This window comes from Cupressus sempervirens, chromosome 5 (genome assembly GCF_028749045.1).
Source record: "Cupressus sempervirens isolate cs-2001-9-10 chromosome 5, ASM2874904v1, whole genome shotgun sequence".
NCBI classification, from domain to species: Eukaryota; Viridiplantae; Streptophyta; class Pinopsida; order Cupressales; family Cupressaceae; genus Cupressus; species Cupressus sempervirens.
The window spans coordinates 240844730-240866773 of NC_143122.1; the positions used below are offsets into that span (position 1 = coordinate 240844730).

General features: G+C 37.1%; 1 protein-coding gene across 6 annotated transcripts in view; it reads left to right on the forward strand.

The window, feature by feature from the left end:
• ATRAD17 (RADIATION SENSITIVE 17) overlaps positions 1 to 22044 on the forward strand; it is a 135145-nt gene that overhangs the window by 47750 nt on the left and 65351 nt on the right. For all 6 annotated transcript variants that reach the window (XM_089829454.1, XM_089829452.1, XM_089829456.1 and 3 more), the window contains 3 exons: positions 1789 to 1895; positions 2435 to 2482; positions 15132 to 15188. In XM_089829454.1, the coding sequence (XP_089685580.1) occupies positions 1789 to 1895; positions 2435 to 2482; positions 15132 to 15188 (212 nt within the window). The remainder of the gene's footprint in view (positions 1 to 1788; positions 1896 to 2434; positions 2483 to 15131; positions 15189 to 22044) is intronic.

Genomic DNA, 22044 nt, shown 5'->3' on the forward strand with positions numbered 1-22044 from the left:
CACTCTTCCTAATATATTTCCTCCGTAAGCATCACACGTATGAAAGGAATATTCATTTGTAACAACTTGCCAACTGTTTTCATAACTATCTGCAACTTCTCCGTCATGCAGGATTGAAACATGCTTAATACATAATTAAGTTATGCCGTCTGCAACATATATTTGTGCATCATCATTTGTAGGGACTTTTTATATTATGAACTGCATTATCTAATAACCAGACAAACCGTCAACCTTCAAACTTTAATCCTCTTCTGTATGTCTGTCTCTCGATACCTTACCAATTGTCTGCAGGATTCAAACAAAATGATTTGTCTGCAGTCAATGCATCTAGCACACAAATACAATGAACGAAATACTGTCCAGTGAACAAGAACCATTTGAACACTTAGAATTGAGACAAAAGACAATTTGTTTTAGTTGGCAGACCAATAAGATTCCAAAAGTGCAAATCATCCTGCTTAACTGTGTGCCCGATAAGGTATGATATCAACCTGTTTTCTTAGCTGCTTATATCAAATTAAACTGCCATGTTAGCGGCTATAGGTCACTATGCACAACATTTTTAATGCAGTCTCTTACTAAAATATTTATTTCTTCATAGTTAATAACGAGTTATGTTCATGTGGGGGCATGCTTTGTCTCTGCTTTTGTCAGAGTTTGGATTTTCTTCTTGATGTGAATCTTTCTTACATTTGCAGTCTTTCTCTGATACCATGTTGAGTTTATAGGATTGTTTTCTGCAAATGCAATAATACTACCATTTATTTCTGTGTGTTCCAAATGCAGATTTGAATGTCATATAAATATGAGAAGAGGAAACATGTCTTATGAAGAGACATGTCTCTATATGGTTTATTATAAGTTAATCATCATTATGCATATATATAATGTGTGTGTGTGTGTGTGTGTGTGTGTGTGTAGGAGAGTGTCTAATTGATGATTAACCAATGACCATAGAAGGATTATCTCTAGGTCCATTCAATCCAACTGAAGCTACAACATTAATAATCCAATGAACGGTACCAAACCGATTCAATCAACCTTATTAGCTTTAAGGATTGAAGCTTATGTAGCATGTTTAAATATGCAAGAGTTCATTTTTAATTGTAATGAAATAGCTGGATGAATGATTGCTTTTCATGAGAGTTTTATGAAGATGGAATTTTCTGCAATTATCATTGTTAAATGAATCAAATTTGTTAAGAATACTAGTTGGAATACTCCATGAATATTGAATAGCATAACACTATATAAATAAAGGATATTGACTTTATAAGTAACACTTAAACTGAAGGTCTCTAATTTTCTATTCTTATAGCATAATATTTCGGTAACTAAAGTATGTTTGACTTGCATTTGTATTTATAACCATTATGGTATTATTTTCTGACATGAGCAGCCAATCACAAACCTGCAAATTGTTCATTTTATATACTTCATTGACTGTTTATATGTAATTTGTATATTGAGATCCAAATATGACACTTAAAATCTTTGAACACATTTTATAGAATTAGATCTGTAAGACATTTTGTAGCTTTTAAAAATATGCTACATACCAATGCCAATCTTGGTGTTGGAGAACAGTCTCAACAACTTTCTGTGTATTTCCTATGGTAAATCTTTGTGTTTTGTGGTTCTTTAGCAGCTTTACTAATTCACAATTTATATGTTGACTTTAAAATAAAGAGAAGGATGTAGCTTAGTAATATTGATTGTAAAAAATTGTTTCTCATCATTTAATATGATAGGTATTATTATTCATTTGGGGATGTTGTTTTGTAGAAGACAGAAATCAAAGACGAACATCTGCTCAGAAAGCTGAAATAGTTTTATGGGCTGACAAATATAAACCAAAAACGCTGGCAGACCTTGTTGTCAATAAGAAAAAGGTCAAGACTTTTCACAGTTTATATTCCAAGCTACTTATTCTTTCTGTTGTTTATATTTGGTTTTCATTTTGTGCTGTTTATGGATGTGGTTATCAGATAGGTTAGTTTTGATTTTTGGGCAGCCAGTCTTCTGTACATTAACAATTTTCCTTTTTCTCCTTTTAATTTTAGTAGGTAATTTGATAATACAATGCCTGGAATGCAGTGCTTAACTAATATGAATTTTCCATAAAGCAAATATTTTGTTATCTGGTGTTGAATATTTTGGAGCAAGTTTTCTGTGATCTGTCAATGGTATTATCTTGACAAATTTTCTTCTTTCCTTAATTTTAGCAGGTTCATAACCAAATATTGCTGTGCTCAATTTTTTCTTTTGATGAAGAAATAACAGTAGGCTGTAGCTGGAAACTAGCCTCTTAGGTTCTCAGTCTAGCATTTAGGCCAGGTTCCCTTGATGTCTACAATGGTGTTGATGTTATATAACAATCTGAAATGATTGTGACATTGACACTTGTGCATTTCTATTGCTATGTTGACAGGTAGCTGAAATAAAGGCTTGGATAGAAGAGCAGCTGAACAGTTTAATGGTAGTGATCATTTTAGTCATTCTTCAGTTAGAAAATTGTATTTAGATAGCTACAGATGAAAATGTGAAAATGATTAATGATCTGATATTTTGATGGCTGTTAACTTAGAAGGACATGCCTGGAATCGATTCACAAGCATTAATTGCTAGCGGTATACATCCCATGGGAAATTCATTTTATAGGATGTTTTATTTAATTTAAAAAAGCAATAATAGGATGCAGTTTTATACAAATTATTAATTTCTTATACCATTCAATGTTGACGGCAATGCTAATTAAGTGCTTAAATGTGAACCTAATCAACTAGACTAACTATTGGTATAATATGAATATTTAATGCCTTTGTTGGATTTAACTAAATCACTTTGAGAATAATACTTTACTCAGATACAAGTGTACCACAGGGAGATGCCCCTAGGCTTGACTTGCTGTCCACGATGATTTAATGAGGGTGTGTCAGGCATGAAACCATTGTTTGAAAATCTGAGGAGTGCTTGCCTAGCTCATGAGTACCTGCTTGAGTAATCTGCTAAATAATCCTCTGCTTTGATTTTGGCAAGTACTTAACAAAAATATTGCAAAAGTATCTGGATAAAACTAAAGAATATGAATAAAAAACTTAGCTTGTGACAATAATCAGTCCACTCAGAAAAACAATTTTTCATCATTTTTCACCAAGCATAATACCATAAAACCATAATGACAAGCCACATAACTCACATTTCAACCACAACCCCCTGACCAGCAGTTAACATAAAATGAAAAATATACCACAAATGAAACATACACCAGCTTCCATAGGAATTTGAGATAGCCCCCAGTGAACCATCCAGAGCTTGGCAAGGCTTCTTTCCAATGGACACATCTTGTTTTAAATGCCACTGTGTGGGAGGCCACTGCCTTTTGTTGATTCTAAACCATCAAATTCTATTCATTTAAATACCTTTTCTTGCTTGATCATGTGTACGAGATTGTTTCTCTAATAATTGCAGTTTATAATCACTTGAGACACCTGTAGTAAGCCTTTGTGCTGCAACAGCATCAAGAGTTTAATAACCATATGCATCCTAGCAAAAATTGTTAGGGCATTCACATATTTGTGATAATCTATCCATAACACCCTAAAAGTAGCAACTGATTTCTTCTCTCTTACTATTCCTTTAGGTTTTAAGTGTTCATTTGTTTGTATACTTGATCATTCATCTATCCATCATACATGATAGGCATGCATCCCTCAAGAGGGGTAGGCATCCATGTATCAACAAGATGGGCATCTATTCATTGGATAGGATAGGAAATATGATTGCTCTAGTTTCTTCTTTCTCTTAATCATCCTCCTAGCAACACGTGATAGATATATTTCATACAAATAGTGATAGAGTCACATCCTAATTCTTCCTCCTATTTATCTCATTTCATTCTAAAGTTACTCTTGGATAAGGGCAATTTGGTTGCTTATTTGAGGTAGTATTAAGAGTTTTCTAATTGGCAAGAAGTGGCAGATCACCGAGATTTATTGATGATGTGGACTATTCTTTTATGCTTTCTTTATTTTCAAGAGTGGGAGTAGTTAGCCTATGAGTTATCTTTGGCAACATGGGAGTGACTTTCCATGCACTCTATTTGGCCTCTGGTGGCATGGCATATTGAAGTACCACTCTCTTTTGCCCTACTTTCTGTTGTTACTCTCAAACTTGAAGTTGGAAAATTCACAGATGAGCATACATTCCATGTAGAATTATGCATCATAATATAATAATTATTATATCATTATTGTTATTGGATATTATTATTTTTATATGTATTTCAATAAAATAACATCAAATATGTAAAGACCCGAACTAACTTCTAACAGGGGCACCAGCTAAGGAAAGGCATAGGCCCCTATGATTGCTGATGCACAACTGGTATTTTTTGAAATGTTTTGTAATTTTTGTAATTTTTGGAATATATGTTTTTTTTGTATTTTTTTGAATATGGATGTATAACTTCAAAGGAACAGAATCACACCAAATTTTGAATTGCAAATCAATATTAATTACAATGATTAATTGCATCAACTTCAGAAAACAAAAATGCAACAACTTAGAACCTGGTTTTAATAATTGATGAAATGTTTGGCGTTGCCCATGTGTCCAAACCAGTAATTCAATCGGGTCTTCTAATGTGCTGGTTCACTGAAGATCAGTATCTGATTGCCCTTGCTCTACGATTAATGCACAGACTCCAGCAGCAGTCCTTAAGGATAATTGCAGGTATAAGAGAATGAATGCTGACCAATGTAAGCAAATTGCTTATTCCTGTAGCAGATCACAGGCCCAAAGAATTATTTGCAGACCTCCCTCACACACCCACGACTACAGACCAGACTCCCACATGGATATAAATGAATTGCGGGCCAACACATTAGCTGCCCAGCCTCTAGGTAAACGATATGGCCTAGTATGTGCCAACTGTACCACTTCCAAATGAAACACTGCTTCCCAGATACCAATCGGCAGCTCACAATTTCCCAATTTCAAATCTCTTGAATATCACAACAGGTAGATAGCAGATTCTCAATGTTTCTCGCTCTTCAAAATTCATAAAATTCTTCCAACACATAAATCTCCTTAGACACAGATTAAACAACAGGAGAAGTTTGACAAATTGCTATACAACAACAGTAATTTTGCAACAATACTCGGAAATAATTCCCAGAATTTCACCAAACCCTCAGCCAGTTAATCAATTAAGAAGATATAATAATCAAGATACTTCACATTCTCCCAAGAAGTCATATTTATAATGCAATTTGAGCCAATTAGCTTCATCCACACACCTTTCACTTACAAATAACTTTATAATATAAAGTTTGGTCACTTTATAATATAAAGCACAATAATAATTAAGTGTGCATTAAATATTCATTAAATTCTATCATACTTGAAATAAATATGACTCCAAATAATCTATCGAGAGATTGAGAGCTAAAATGCTAGGTGACCACCCGGCTTGAACTGCTCAACAAAAAATAGTAACTGACCAAAAGTGACTTACTAAAAATAGTAAGTTCCAAAATAGTAACTCCTCAACAAAGACGCCCAAATTCAAATGTCAACTTACGAGGGTCGCAATGATGAGTTGACAAAACCATACTCCAGAAACCTGCTAAATCGGGGACATTACAGTCCTCCCTTCCCAAGATTGCTTGTCCCCAAACAATCACTATCTAGGGTGTTGTAGAATATCCTCAAGCTCCCAAATAGCATCCTCATTTGGTTAGTCCTGCCACTTGACCAGAGACTCTTTGATTGTCCTTCGTCGCAACTGCCGCTCTCTAGTATCAAGAATCGCCTCCAGAATCAACTCAAGTCTCCCTTCATCATCTAATGGAGGCAATACAGGAGATGGTACCACATGTCTACCCAAAGCCCTTTTGAGGTGTGAAACATGAAACACATTATGAACCTTGCTATCATCAGGCAAGTCTAACTCATATGCCACCTCACCAATATGCCGCACAATACTAAAAGGACCATAATATTGTTTCTTAAGTTTCTCTAAACCACTCTTCTTGATAGGAGACTGCCGATATGACTGCAACATCAAATAAACCATGTCACCCACTTGAAAAGTATGAGCTGTTCTCCGCTGATCGGCATATTGTTTCTGCTGATTCTGCACCCTTTGTATGTTGTCTCTCAAAGACCTCATTACATCTTGGCTATCCTGTAACAAATCCCTTACACTCAACACTCTGTTATCACAACAGAACAAATCCATAAATCTAGGTGTATCATACCCGTATAAAGCCCTGAAGGGTGACATCTGAATGGTCATGTGGTGAGTAGAATTGTAATGATACTCACATAAGTAAATCCACTTCACCCAAGCCTTCTGCTGAGAAGAAACATAGTTCCGCAAATATCCCTCAATCCATTTGTTCACAATCTCAGTTTGACCATCCATTTGCTAGTGATAACTGGTACTAGGAGTCAACTCAGTCTCACATAATCTAAAGATCTCCTACCAAAAATGACTAATAAATTTATTATTACGGTGATTCTATGGTCTTGGGTAGACCATGCAACTTGAATATCTCTCTGAAGAACATAGTTCTGCAAATATCCCTCAACCCATTTGTTCACAATCTCAGGTTGACCATCCGTTTGCTGGTGATAACTGGTACTAGGAGTCAACTCAGTCCCACATAATCTAAAGATCTCCTACCAAAAATGACTCATAAATCTACTATTATGGTGACTCTCTATGGTCTTGGGTAGACCATGCAACCTGAATATCTCCCTGAAGAACAACTCAGCTAACTGCACACTTGAATAGGTAGTAGTAATAGGAAAGAAGTAAGCATACTTCATGAGCCTGTCCACTACCACATATATGCACTCCTGACCTTGGGCTTTAGGCAAGCCCACAATAAAATCTATGGAAATCACCTCCTACTTCCTCTCAAGAATAGGGAGCGACTGCAACAAACCTACACCTGAAGAACAACTCAGCTAACTGCACAGCTGAATAGGTAGTAGTAATAGGAAAGAAGTGAGCATACTTTATGAGCCTGTTCAGTACCACATATATGCACTCCCGACCTTGGGCTTTAGGGAAGCCCACAATAAAATCTATGGAAATTGCCTCCTACTTCCTCTTAGGAATAGGGAACGACTGCAACAAACCTGTAGGATAAGTGTGTTCTTGTCTGTTCTACTGACAAATAGAACACTCTCGAACATAGCATTGAACATTAGTCTTTAGCCCCTTCCAAGTGAATATTTCCCAAACCTGTCTATAAGTCTTGAAAAACCTGGGATGACCAGCCATAGGGGAATCATGAAATGCTTGTAGGATAATCCCACACACATCTAACCCTGGAATCAAATATATCCTCCCCTTGTAGATGATCAACTCACTTGCAAGTGAATAACTATCATCTTGAATACTACCATCCAAAATACATGAAGCCCACTGATCCCTCGCATATTCAACTATAATTAAATGTCTCCAGTCCTTTGAAATCTCAGTAACTACACATAGATGAGTCCTCGAATGAGCATCCACAACAACATTTTGAGTCCCCTTTATATAGGAGATGTCAAAATCGTATGATTGTAGCTTGCTGACCCACTTCTGCTGCCTCTCATTCAAGTCCCTTTGTCTAAAGAAATGCCTTAAGCTGATATGATCAATCTTAATGCAAAACTTTCTGCCCACTAAATAATGCCAGAACTTGGCCAAAGCATGCATGATGGCTAGCATCTCCTTATTGTAAACACTGAAAGATCTCTTTGGTTCCCGCAATTCCCTACTCTAAAAAATAATGGTATGTCGATCTTGGGACAAAACTGCACCAATACCCTCTCCAGAAGCATCATAATGTAAATCAAAGGGCCTAGAGAAATCGGGTAAAGCCAACGCCGGACATGAAGTCATGAAAGTCTTAATTCTCTCAAAACACACTTGTGCCTGAGCAGTCCATTGAAAAGCACCCTTACGGGTCAGATCTATAAGGGGAGCTACATGTTGTGAAAACCTTGCCACAAACTTACGGTAAAAAGCACAAAGGCCTAAGAACCCCCTTAACTGTGTTAGGTTCTCTGGTGTGGGCCACTCCACAATAGCATAGATTTTATCTGGGTCCATGAGAACTCCATCAACACCGATAATATGCCCCAAGTAAAGTAACTCTGTCATACCAAGAGCACACTTGGACTCCTTGGCATACAAGGAAGCCTGATCCAATATACCCAAAACTGTATCCAGATGAGCAACATGATAATCCGAAGTCTTGCTATAAATCAGAATGTTGTCAAAGAATACTAGCACAAATTTGCGTAGCTGACTGTGAAACACCTTGTTCATAGTAGATTGAAAAGTAGTAGGTGTGTTTGTCAAGCCTAAGGGCATGACCAGGAACTCAAAATGCCCACAGTGACATTTGAATGTAATCTTCTCTATATCCTGCTCTATAACTCAGATTTGATGATATCTGGAGCTCAAGTCAATCTTCGAGAAATACTTTGCCCCATGCACCTCATCAATCCATGGAATTGGATACCGATTCTTAATAGTCTTCTTATTCAACATCCGGTAATCAATGCACATCCGAAGGGTACCATCCTTCTTCACTAGAATAATTGAAGAAGCGAATGGGGACTTACTCGGCCTAATATGCCCTATGTCAAGCAACTCCTGTATAGTCTTCTCAATCTCATCTTTGAGCTACTTTAGATGCCAATAGGGCATGATCATGATGGGCTTAGTGCCCTCTTCCAACTCTCTGATATGTTTAATCCCTCTATTCGGAGGTCTACTAGGAGGTAAATCACCAAACATTTAGAGTTTGGTTCTCAATTGTTGGATGTTTAGGTGATAATCTGGCTCCTCAATACTCTTCATGGTAGGCATAATCCTACACTCAATTGCCCAATCTATAAGATCCTCATGACGTACCAAATGCTGCATCTGCCGAAGGGAAAGTTGCTTAAGCTCTTCATTACGCATTGCCTTGAGAATTTGTGGCTGCCCATCCTTGATGAATCTTCATCTTCATCCTCTCTGTGCTCAAGTAGATATCCTTAAGAGTATGTAGCCATGCCATACCAAGAACTATTTATGTCCCACCCACGTCTACCACATAAAAATCTGCGGTGAAAGCATATGTATTAAGCCTCACGAGAAGATCTGGAATCATCTTGGTACACCTCAAAGTGTAACCATCAGCTACCTATACTCGTAGGCCCTCAAAATCCTCTGTCTACATACCTCATCTAGTAACCAAACGAGCATCTATAAAATTATGATTGGCTCTAGTGTCAAATAATGCAATCACATTATGTCCAACTATGAGCCCGTGCATCCTGAAAGCTCCCTCCTTTATGCTGGATAGGTAAGCTACCTTGAGGTTGGAATCATCCACCTCATCCTCATCATCACCAATCCTCTGCTGGTCATTCTCAAAATTCCTAGACTACTCCTAAAAACCAGCACTGCCCTCATCATCATAAAACCACTCCATCTTATTTTTGCCCTTAGGTTTCATAGGACAGTCATGGTCAACATCATAGGGACCCCTGTACTAGAAACACAACTTCCTTCTCAAATCATTAATCGTCTCTCGATCCAGAGGAGTTGCAACAGGATGTTTAACATCAGATTTCTCCTCTCTCCGAGGAGCTGTCCTATCATAAGACAAAGTAGTAGGCTTTGAGGAAAATTTGCCTATGGGTGTAGAAGCCTCTAAATTTCGGGCCTTCTTCATGGCTTCGTGCAGTGAGGGTGGGTCTAATGACTTAACCCAACCCTTGAGTGGCTCAATGAGACCCTCAATGAAAAGCATAACCCTCCTCCTCTCAGATATGTCATATACCATCACTGACAATCTCTGGAATTCACTGATAAATGCCTCCAACCTAGCTATTTGTCGCAACTAAGCCAACTCTCTGAAATAAACCTCAGGGTCCTTGTCAAGATGCTCTATCAATTTGTCAACAAACTCCTAATACGATGTGATCTGACCATGATGGAGAGATACTAAACTAAGGTATCACCAGTCATGCACAACTCCATCAAGGTGTAGAACAACAAATCTGATGGCGTCCTCCTTAGTCATAGGACGCAAAGCGAGGTAGGTGTCGAGCTTGTGAACCCAAGTTTGAAGCAGTCACTCTATTGCTCCCATCAAAATGAGCTAGTGTCATCTTACTAGCCACCTGTTGAAGCTTAGTTTGCTTAGGCCGTTGCCTATTAGGGGCAGGCCTACTTCTGGAATGCTCACGCTTCTGTGTCAGGTACCTGTCAAAGCTCAAATTATCTTTCAGTGCCTGGGTTAGCATCCCACTTATTGAAGTGAGCCACAACATCATCGATAAAGGGTGCCACCTCAGAAGTGCTACTAACTGCATCCAACTCTAGTCTCAAGAAAGTGGGTCTCTGTGGCTTGTCTTGAGCACCAATATAACATGTCCTATCCACCCTATCATCCATCTTGATACGGTCCTCAATCCTGTGCCTATCGTCAGCTCTGGGCCCCTCAACCACTTGTGACCTATGAGAACCAATAGAAACGTCACGAGCTCTCTCTCTACTTCGGCCTTGTGGCAAAACTAATTGCTGCAGGGTGTTAGATAGCTGCTGCAGTACACCTGTCATCTGCTGCTGTCCAGCCGCAATATTCCTAAATGTGTCCATGGCTTCTCTACCAACCTCAGCATCGGTAGCTTGAAGTCCAATACCACTAGAATCACTCGGACTGCCACCAAAACTAAACTGAATCTTAGGCTCTCCTTCTTTGGGAGGAGAATTATGACCGCTACGGGTATAGTGCATACTTGGCACAAATCGCTGGTCACCATCCATGTCACTAAATGCGGAACCAAATAAATACAATCAATTCTGAACAGAACTCTGATAAACTGAGCCCAATTCCTACAAGCTGGTAGGAAACCGCTCTGATACCACTGTAAAGACCCGAACTAACTTCTAATTGGATAGCTGATGCACGACTGATAATTTTTTGTATTTTTTGGAAAAGTTTTGTAATTTTTGGAATATATATATATATTTTTTGTAGATTTTTTTGAATATGGATATATAACTTCAGAGGAACAAAATCACACCAAATTTTGAATTGCAAATCAATATTAATTACAATGATTAAATTGCATCAACTTCAGGAAACAAAAACACAACTTAGAACCTGGTCTTTATAATTGATGAAATGTTTGGCCTTGCCCATGTGTCCGAACTAGTAAGTCAATCAGGTCTTCTAACATGCTGGTTCAGTGAAGATCAGTATCTGATTGCCCTTGGTCTACGATTAATGCACATACTCCAGCAGCGGTCCTCAAGGATAATCGCAGGTATAAGAGAATGAATGCTGACCAATGTAAGCAAATTGCTTAATCCTGTAGCAGATTACAGGCCCAAAGAATTAGTTGCAGATCTCCCTCACACACCCATGACTACAGATCAGACTCCCACATGGATATAAATGAATCGCAGGCCAACACATTAGCTGCCCAGCCTCTAGGTAAATGATATGGCCTAGTATGTGCCAATCATATCACATCCAAATGAAACGCTGCTTCCTAGATGCGAATCGGCAGATCACAATTTCCCAAATTTCGAATGTCTCCAATATCACAACAGGTCGATAGCAGATTCTCAATGTTTGTCTCTCTTCAAAATTCATAAAATTCTTCCAACACATAAATCTCCTTAGACACAGATTAAACAGTAGAAGTTTGACAAATTGCTATACAACAGTAGCAATTTTGCAACAACACTCAGAAATAATTCCCAGAATTTCACAAAACCCTCAGCTAGTAATTCAATTAAAAAGATCTAATAATCAAGATACTTCACATTCTCCCAAGAAGGCATATTTATAATTCAATTTGAGCCAATTAGCTTCATCCACACACCTTTCACTTACAAATAACTTTATAATATAAAGTCTGGTCACTTTATAATATAAAGCACAATAATAATTAAGTGTCCATTAAATACTCATTAAATTCTTTCATACTTGAAATAAATATGATTCCACATAATCCCTCGAGAGATTGAGAGCCAAAATGCCAGGTGACCATGCAGCATGAACTGCTCAACAAAAAATAGTAACTGGCCAAAAGTGACTTACTAAAAATAGTAAGTCCCAAAATAGTAATTCCTCAACAAAGACCCCCAAATCTGAACGTCAGCTCACAAGGGTCGCAATGATGAGATGACAAAACCATACTCCAGAAACCTGCTAAATTGGGGGCATTCCAAAATAATATCATTCTAAAATATGATAATCAAATTACTAAATACTCTTGTTAATCATTACACTTATATTTCTTAGTGTAAGAAATTAAAGTTGAATTTGTTTTTCCAAAAGAGAGGGTCACAATCCCCCCATATTGTGCATAGTCTCAATGCACCAACAATAGGCCTTAGCTCAATCCTGGTAACCAATCTGCTTATTGGTGACATCTTGTAATTAAACGAGTTTCTGGGTTGAGTTTTCTGTACCATTTCATAGGGTTTATTATCATTTTATTTATGCACATCCTAGTTGTTATTATTAGTTAATATGATACACCATTTCTAGTTCTTCCTAGATTTTTGGGGGTTACGATGAACTATACCTACTACTACCCTTTCATTTTAACTAAATTGAATTGTATTTCTCTTAACATTCAATTACTTGATGCATTAAATGGTCCTATATATGCTCTTGATCCATTGTTGAAAGATGAACAATTACTAAGTCCTTTCATCATAAGTGTATCATAAATTTTTCTGTTATTAGTTTTCTTCATGTTATTTGTCATCACATGAAGAAATTGCAAGAAATTTATTTGCTTTTCAATACTATTGACCATAAGATGGTTCATAATCATAGCTTGGTTTAGCAACATCATTAAATACACTATACTTTTATTGAATAGGAATTTGTTTATGACACTGACAACTTCAATGCACTGTCATGGTCTTTGTCTACAGCAAAGATGTCATAGTTTTTTCTCTCGAGGCTATACTAATAGTCATAATTATTTCCAGACAATCATAGTATGTAAGCTGATTCAACGTTCATCAAGTTTAACTTATCAGATGTACTAATATTTTAATTTATACATCATTAATTATCATCCAATCAAGATTACTTGACATAAAATGATGATCAAGATTATCACTATTTAGAAATCATTATACATTTAACCAGAAATATTACAGGCCATAACCCAACTTGGCTTTTATCCAAAGAAACTTTTATGTTATATGGCTATCGGAAAAATCATTTCCAAATTTGAGTGAAGCTCACAACCAAGAAGAGTATAGGCAGAAAGACAGAAGCAGAATGCATAATTTTGGACTACAATGACCTTTGAGGATGTATTTTGGACAGGGTAAGTTATTTCTATTGCTTAGAGCTGTAGACAGTGAGTCTCAAAATAAAGCAGAATTTGGCTTGAGAGGTAAGAATGGTTAGAAATCCTTGAAAGATAAGTAAAGGAGGTAATTGTTTTTTTCTTATCAGGCTTCCTTGGATAAGTTTATCTAGGAGAAGGATTTTCTGTTTTGGGCCGATAACGATATACTGGAAGAGGGGGAAGACTGCCTGAAGAGAATAAATTGCTTTGGACTCTATTGTGGACGGTGAAGGCTTTGGCTCTCTCTACTGTCCATGTGTACTTTTCCAACCAAGAAGAGGAGGGGCAGAAAAACAACAGTGGAGCATATTATTTTAGGGCACTGGCTAATCTCCAGACAAAATGTACCAAAGACAAAATAAAGTCAAACATGTTTTTTGTTCAGATTCACGAAATCACAGTGATTTTTCTCAAACTTTTTGTTGTTTTCGATCACAAATATGCAGATCATGAATATCAAATGGTGAATTTTTTTAAAAAAATTCAGCGTGTTTTCAATTTTTTGAAATTTAGTCAACAGTACATTTTGTAGGGAGGATAACTGCATCCTTATTTTAGAATCCCAAGAGTCCATAGGTTTGGGCTCTAAATGGACTGTGAAAGCTCTCCTTTCTAAGAGGGGAGGAGGCAGGCCTAAACCTTTTCCTAATTTGTTTCCTTTGGTGATTTATTTCTGAATCTTCTTGGAGGATGGATGGTCTGTTGTTTCCATGGTATTCTATTGTATCTCACAAGTTCTCTTAAGTAGTGTAAATTTTCTTGATTCCCCCCAGGTTGCAATAATAATTAACTTGTCTTTTTCTTGGTTTCTCCTGGTTATGTGCTGAGGTGTTAATATTGTAATGATGATGTTTCTTCTCTTTCTTTTATTCATGGTTAAGGGCCCCAGTTGACCCCCTTGGTTTATTTATTAAAAAAATAGTGATCTAATCACCATAGAAATAAACATAAAATTTGAAAAGTTTAAAGAATAAGTATTGATATAATTTTATTATAGTCAATCATACTCTTTAATTAGACTTTGGCACAGATTTAAATTTTGCAACTCATTGCAGAGATTGAAGCAATTGAGGGTAATTTTTTTGAATGTCAGTATTAATTCTATCAATTATCACCTTTTGATATTAATTGTCATCTTACTCAATAATCACTATTTTCCAACATGGTAAATGCTTTGTCTGTAGTCAATTCATGAATGGCATAAAATGGTTGAGAGAATAAATAAATCACAAAATGCCTTTTGCAAGATGTGGTAATTTTAATTTTTTTGGTATGGGTTAGGTTTTAATGAAAATGTCTTGAGTTTATATTAAATAAATATTTTGTGACTTTTGAAGTTTTATATGCAATAGGTGATATGAATATATTGATGCACTTAATCACATTTATTTAACTGATGGTACTGTATATATGGTTGATGATAATTGTTTAACATAAAATAATAATATTTGGCATTCCTTACATTATTAGATAGAGCCTGAAGCAAAATATGAGACAAAGTTTGATAAATGTTATAAGATTAGGAAAGTATTGTAGCAGTCATATTTGTAAATGAGATATTTTCAAAACTTTCATGTAAATCTTGTACTGAAAGACCTAATAATAAATAGACTATTCTTATACTTATTCCTATCCTTGCTTTTGAGACTTACAAAGCTAGTTTTTCCCTTTTCATCATTTCTTGTGGTTTTCTTGTTGGATGACATTAGCAATTTTTTTTATGTTTTAATGCCCAGGAGCCTTCTGGACATCACGTTCTTTTGCTTACAGGACCACCAGGAGTTGGGAAAACTGTATGTATTGCTCTCGTTGAATTCAAGTTGACAATAGTTTTGTTCTCAAATTGGTGGTTTTATCACTAGTTTATAAAATTTATTTTTCTCGGATTATACAAGGAAAGAACTTGAAGATTTGAAGGTGGCATGGGTGCCATCCTTATGGTTAGCTTGTTACTACCTTTGATAATTTTAAATTCATCTATATGAAGACAAGTATAATTGTTTCATGTTAGAGCCATGAATAGACTCATCCCTCTCTGATCACCTATAAAACTGGATTGATGCCTTCCACAAGAGAGCAGTAAAAGCAGAATAATGCCTGATAATGAGCACAATGGACTAGATTGATATTGGATACTACATCACAAAATATACATATGATGCCTTGCTTATATAGGCAAGGTTCATTCACAATTTCATGCACATCGCAGTTCATTCATTGCTGCCAACGAGTAAGGAATTCACCAGGTTCATTTCATTTATGAAAGTTTGTAATTATGCAGCACAATATCCCTTAAAAAAATTGCTGAATGTATTGAGTTTGATTGGACTCATAATATTTATTTCTGTGAGGGGAGATTCATTAAATCTTTTGCTAAGTCTGAATTGAAGTGGAATTATGTTCATTACTTTAATAACTAGACTGATCATGGGTATTTAAGAGGTGACTCTTAATCTTGAGATAAGTTGTAACCCCATTTGCGGAATTAACCTTTGAAGTTCAGAGTTTGCTTACAAATTGTTTGACAAAATGTGAAAGATCCCTGATGGATCTCTTTTGCTGATCTGCTGTAATTTTATTATTTTTAAATTTGTTTTCCTTGTTTATTAAAATTTTCTTGCAGAACTAGATGGAAGTTGCAAAACAGTTTGATTGTTTTATGTTTTCGATGATTTTTCAATAAGTAATAACAGATGTACAATAACATGAACCAGTTCTGAAAATATATTCCATATACAATCAAAGCAATTTCGCTTCAAGCAGATTTTTGGATATAAAACCTAATTTGTAACTAGATGAAGATTTATAATAATATCGAGATGATTACAACCAAGGATAAACCCAATTTGAAGACGTGAAGGAGAAATACGAGCCCACAAAGAAGCTATGGCCAAGTTCTAGCTCTCTATTGCTGCACGTGGGAAGGAATATGGCTGCCAAGTGCTTCCGTATAGCTGCAAATATGGCTGCTAGGTGCTGCTGTACAGCTGCAAAGTGCCCACATGTGGATAGAATACCCAAATCTCAGCTAAAACTCTAACTCAGTATTGCGTTCTCTAGAAGAAACAATGCACAATCTCCAAAATACTTCTGACTGCAACAAATCCAAACCATTGTTTTGGGGGCTACGTCCCAAACAAGCAAAGCAAGTGGGGTTGGTGTCCCAAGTGTTGAAAGCTCAATCAGAGCCCAAATGACAAATCCAAGATGTAATATGTTAATAATCCTTTGAACTTTGTCTTTACCTCCTTATAACCAACCAAACTTAGCTCGAACCCTAAAAGTGTCTCCATGTGGCGCTGGGTTATAAAATAATATATTTATCATTTTTAAAGTGGTCAAGTATTCAGAAAATGACCTTTTTCCCAATAGAAAGAAATCTATTTGCCAAATTGCTCCGAGTCAAAAGAGAAATATTTAGAAAAGTTCAAGACCTTTCCAACGAGCTATTACACCAAGGGATATTCACCTAGATGAGGCCAAAAAATCCCTTATTACTCCAAAATGGCTATAACTTAGCCTTATTTAAATTATTAAAATGCTAACTTAGGAGAATATTTAAATATATTAAAATATCTCCCAAATAGCAAACTGATAGCCAAAACACCTCTACAAGGTGAAACTAAACTCGTCACCTCTTGTGACTGATGTTGGATAATTTGAAATCACTAACAGTCTCATCCCTCAAAATTAAGGATACTCCTAAAAAATAGGAATGTCTCTGAATCTCCTGAAATTGAAACCATAGAATGATCTCGTAGAGACTCAAGAATGTAACCCATCTCCACCTCCTAAAATGTAGGAAACTCCTACAATTAAGGAACTGCTCTCAACTACTCTCCTATTGTCTGAAACTCCAGATCCGAACACTGTGTACTCTGACTAAGTCCCTAAACACCACTGCCAGCCTATGAGACTCTAATGATAGGCCAACTCTATCGTCTTTGATGTCCACTCTAGAAAGGGGACATGACAAACTCCTGTTGCGCTACTTTGATATACACTCTTGGGTGTGTGATATGAAGCAACACATCAAAGATCGCCCAATCAAATGCACTACATAGGATAATACCAGGATCCCACACTGGATGATACTGTTCCCACAACCAAGGTGGTAACATATTGGAATCCCTGTGAGACAAGGCGTCAAACAAAACAACACCTGGATTCCAACACCATCTGAACCAACACCCATCCATCAGGTATAAACAGGGATAACTAGAAACCTCTATCATGCCATATCTCTCCACAACCACTGTGATACCGCCACGAAAGTAAAAATCGTCCAAAGCATCATGTCTGCTAATACCCACATCATCCTGTAAACATGATCCCGGATGAAGTCTCTGTGATATAGATGTGATAGCCCATGTCGGAAACTACTTGACGTAATGCTGGATCGTTTTCTGGTCCCACCAACCAATCCTCCCAAACTGTTGAGTCAGGTGCCTACGGTCAATAACTCTATCCTCTGAAGATGGGAGCGCACTATCGCAACACGGATAATATAAGTCCTGTTTCAATATCCCCATAGCCTTATGAAGAGCATGGAAATCTGCCATGGAAAATCCTCCACTATCCTACTCATCAGTCATAAGAGCACTCTAACTGAGTGTAGATAACATCTGTCGAGTGACATCAAAGTGCTCAAAAACTATGTCTACCCTCCTGTCATCAACCCTGAGTTGTCTAATCAAGTGACGAGGAGTTTAAAAATGATAGTTCTCAGGCATGTGTACTACCTTTGAATTTGCGCTATGGGAGAAAACTGTGTTGGAGTCATGTACATCGCTGTAAGGAGTATCCATTATGCATTCACTAATGCATGTATCCTCATTTATAGTATTGCAACTTTGTACCTTTGAGACCACCTCCTTTGTTAATGATGAAACTGCTGTCACCACACTATGCTCACTCTCATCAACTCCCCATTTGTCTGCACATACAATTGAATCACGATTTTGGGATTCAGTGTCACTATGAGTACACACTATGATTTCTAGGGTATGGTCTAAGAAATCAGACTCATCATGACATGAAGTGTCATCATGAAGAAATCAGAATCTTCTCTCTAATCTTAATCCTCTGTCCAAATTGATCTTGACCGTCGATCAATTCCTAGATTCTATTTAAGGGACTCTCAATCCCTCATTACAGAGGTTGGAATTTGATGATATTGAATTGTTGTCGAATTGAATACTCATTTTTATAGCTCTCATATGTGCTTTTGCTTAGTATTTTAATGTCATCTAGCTTAATAATGCATACATCTAGCTTAGTTTCTTTTATTGTTTAATAGAATAAATTGCACATCATATAGATTACTTGCATAATCATACTTTGCATAAATCCTTCATTCTAGAAAGGTCTGGTTGCCTGCATCTTGCTCTGAGAGGAAATAGGCAAAATCCTTCTAGTTAGAAGGCAACAGGTCGCATTGTCGGGCCTCTTGGATGAACAATCCCATGTTCATTCGAGGATGAATCTGCATACAATGACCATGTTAAAGTGTAGGTGAAAGATCCGAGGTCACATTTTCACATATACACTTGACACCATCAATCTTGAATTTTCAGTTGTAGGAGGCAAAATATTTCCCATTGAACAATTTTAGCGCTTGGTAGTAGATGGGAAGGGACAAGGCAAATTTTAGAAGATCTGAAATTTCCACCAATGGGGAGATTTCAGAAGATGCAAAATTTCCACCTAGGGGGAGATTTCAGAAGATCCATAATTTACACCAATGGGGAGATTTCAGAAGATCCAAAATTTCGAAAAGTGGGAGATTTTGGAAGATTTGAAATTTCCACCAAGGGGGAGATTTTGGAAGATTTGAAATTTCCACCAAAGGGGAGATTTCAGAGGGTCCAAAATTTCCACGAGGGCAAATTTCAGAATATCCCAAATTTCCACAAAAGTGGGAGATTTCAAAAGACCCAAAATTTTCACAAAAGGGGAGATTTCAGAAGACCAGAAATTTCTACCAAGGGGGAGATTTCAAAAGATCCGAAATTTCCACCAAAAGGGGAGATTTTAGAAGATCCGAAATTTCCACCAAGATTTGAGGTTCTTAAGGTATCTTCATTCTTCCCTGCTCTATTCTTGATCATGATGTTGCCATCATGCCATAACCAATTTATCTAATGCCTTAGAGGATGGCGGAACTTAGGAGACTCTTTGTGGGGGGAATTTCGGAAGATGCAAAATTTCCACCAGTGGAAAATTCCAAACTTGCAAAATTTCCACCGAAGGGAAAAGCTTTTGGAAAAATTATTAATTTCTTCCCCTTATCATTCTAATATTGCAATCCTTAAGTTGCCACCAAATATAAGCCTTGAGTCTTAGATTTTTGGGAGAAATGAAGACGGGGGAGATTTCAGAAGATCCTATTTTAGATTCGGGGGAGATTTTGGAAGATGCAAAATTTCCACCGGAAGGGGAGATTTCGGAAAATCCTGAAATTTCCATGGGGGAGATTTTAGAAGCTCTGAAATTTCCATCGAATGGAAGATTTCAGAGGATCCAAAATTTCCACCAAGGGGGAGATTTCAGAAGATCCAGAATTTCCACCAAGCGGAGATTTCAGAAGATGCGGAATCTCCACCAAAAGGGGAGATTTTGAAAGATCCGAAATTTCCACCAAGGGGGAGATTTCAAAAGATCCGAAATTTCCACAAAAGGGGGAGATTTCTGAAGATCCGAAATTTCCACCAAAACTTGGTTCTCTCACAAACTTCCTTTCCAACATAGAAACCTATTTCTCTTGAACCAAAGATTTCAGTTTTTTCTTGGACTTAGGCTACGAAAATTCCTCCAAGTGGCATCAAAAAACTTACACAAACCCAGGATCAACACTTGTTTCCCAAGGAGCTGAAATTGCTCAAACTCATCCCGGACTTGGAGACTTGACAAAAAACTGTTGCCAACCAAAAAAATGCCTAAGACAACTACACCTACTAGCTAAAGCAAAAAGAGGGGGTCCCCATTTGCAATGGGGCAATGGTGTGAAAACCACACAACATCTAGTACCCACCCAAAGAAATGTTCATGAGCATTTCAAGGATAAGACTTGTGCAGATCCAGGAACCTTTGATTGACTCCACTTTCACCTAATAAACAACTAGGAAATGTAGTCAAATTGGATAAACCACGAGTCAGGCTAAGTGACTTCATCCTCGATTATACACGTGTTGCAAGAGTATTCATTCCCCGCTCAACAAGAACTTGGAAAGCTTCTCAGGTCCATTTGACCTAGCTATTTTGATATCCTTACAACAAAAGCATCCTGGATAGAGCCTCGCTACTAGTCAGGCATTCATAGCCTCGGTGAGGTTATCGTTGTGGTTGACCACAAACATTGCTCTACCTTTAGTGATTATTTTTATAGCAACGATAGAGATATTCGCACACCCAAGGCCAAATCCCTTGATTTCTTTTCTCACTTTTAATTTTTCCCTTTTCTTTTTCTCTTTTGATATTCTCTTTCATTTCTTGTCAATCTTTTATTTTGGCTTACAAGCAATGAAACTTGTACAGGGTTTGGAAGAACATAGTGGCGCTGAAGTAGGTGTACAATTTTTACTAATTCCAATTTCACCTTGAGAATTCCTGAAGCACTTAGAGCAATTAAGTGTGAGTAAAAATGTTATAATAGAAGGACATAGATACTCAAACCCAACAAATGAATCCAATCTAAATTTATTACAAATCCTTTTTGCAAGATAAGGTGTCATGTCCCCTTCTCTGCACTAGTGTTTTGGCGCCAGGTTTATCTCCACATCCAGATAGATTAACGACATTAGCTATTAGGATGCCTACCAGTTGCATCGGAGATTTTATCTTATGTACTTCAGTTATTTTATTAAAATGTGTGGATAAAGTTACTTTATGTTATAAAGTCATTTACTTTATAAAGTGACTTAAGTGACTACAGGACAAAATCATGTTTTATCTCACATTCCTTATTTCATTGTTTATCCCTCACTTCGAGGCTATAAAATAAGGAGCTTGCATTGAGATTGACACCCAAGAATTTATGAATAGAACATATTGCAAGTTCTGGTTGCTTGAATGTGACTCGTTAGAACTCTGAGGATGAAACCCCTCAAGTTTGGCTTTTTTTGAGGAAGCTGGACGTTACCCCAAACTCCTCTTCAGAAGTTAAGATACAATTCTAGCAGAAATCGACATGTTTAGATTGAAAGTAAGTGCTTTCTCTTATTGCTTACATGGAATAAATAGTTTATTTAGTCTATAGTGGTTATGAGCAGGGATTGATGAACAGTTGGCTAAGGAAAAACCATATCGGTTTGGCATTAGTAGTCAAGTACACGGGTTGAGTCAGTGAATGTATTATCTTTAGAGCATATACGAACTGTAGTTGCAGACCAGAGCTCCAAAACATTGACAAGTCTTTCATTTTGAGTAGCAAGGTGTGCTCACAGGACGACTGGCAACATGAGTCTCTGCAAAGTGTGAAACCCACTGCTTGGCCACGGTGTGGGAAAGCACCCACAACAGCATATACATGTCACAGGCAAGGTTATGAAATGCCGGCAGTCAGTAACATTGAAGGAGACTTGGTTGCTTCTGCGGAAGTCTAGGCTAGCAGCAGTAACGTCTTCCACTTCGACCACGGGTTAAGTTGAA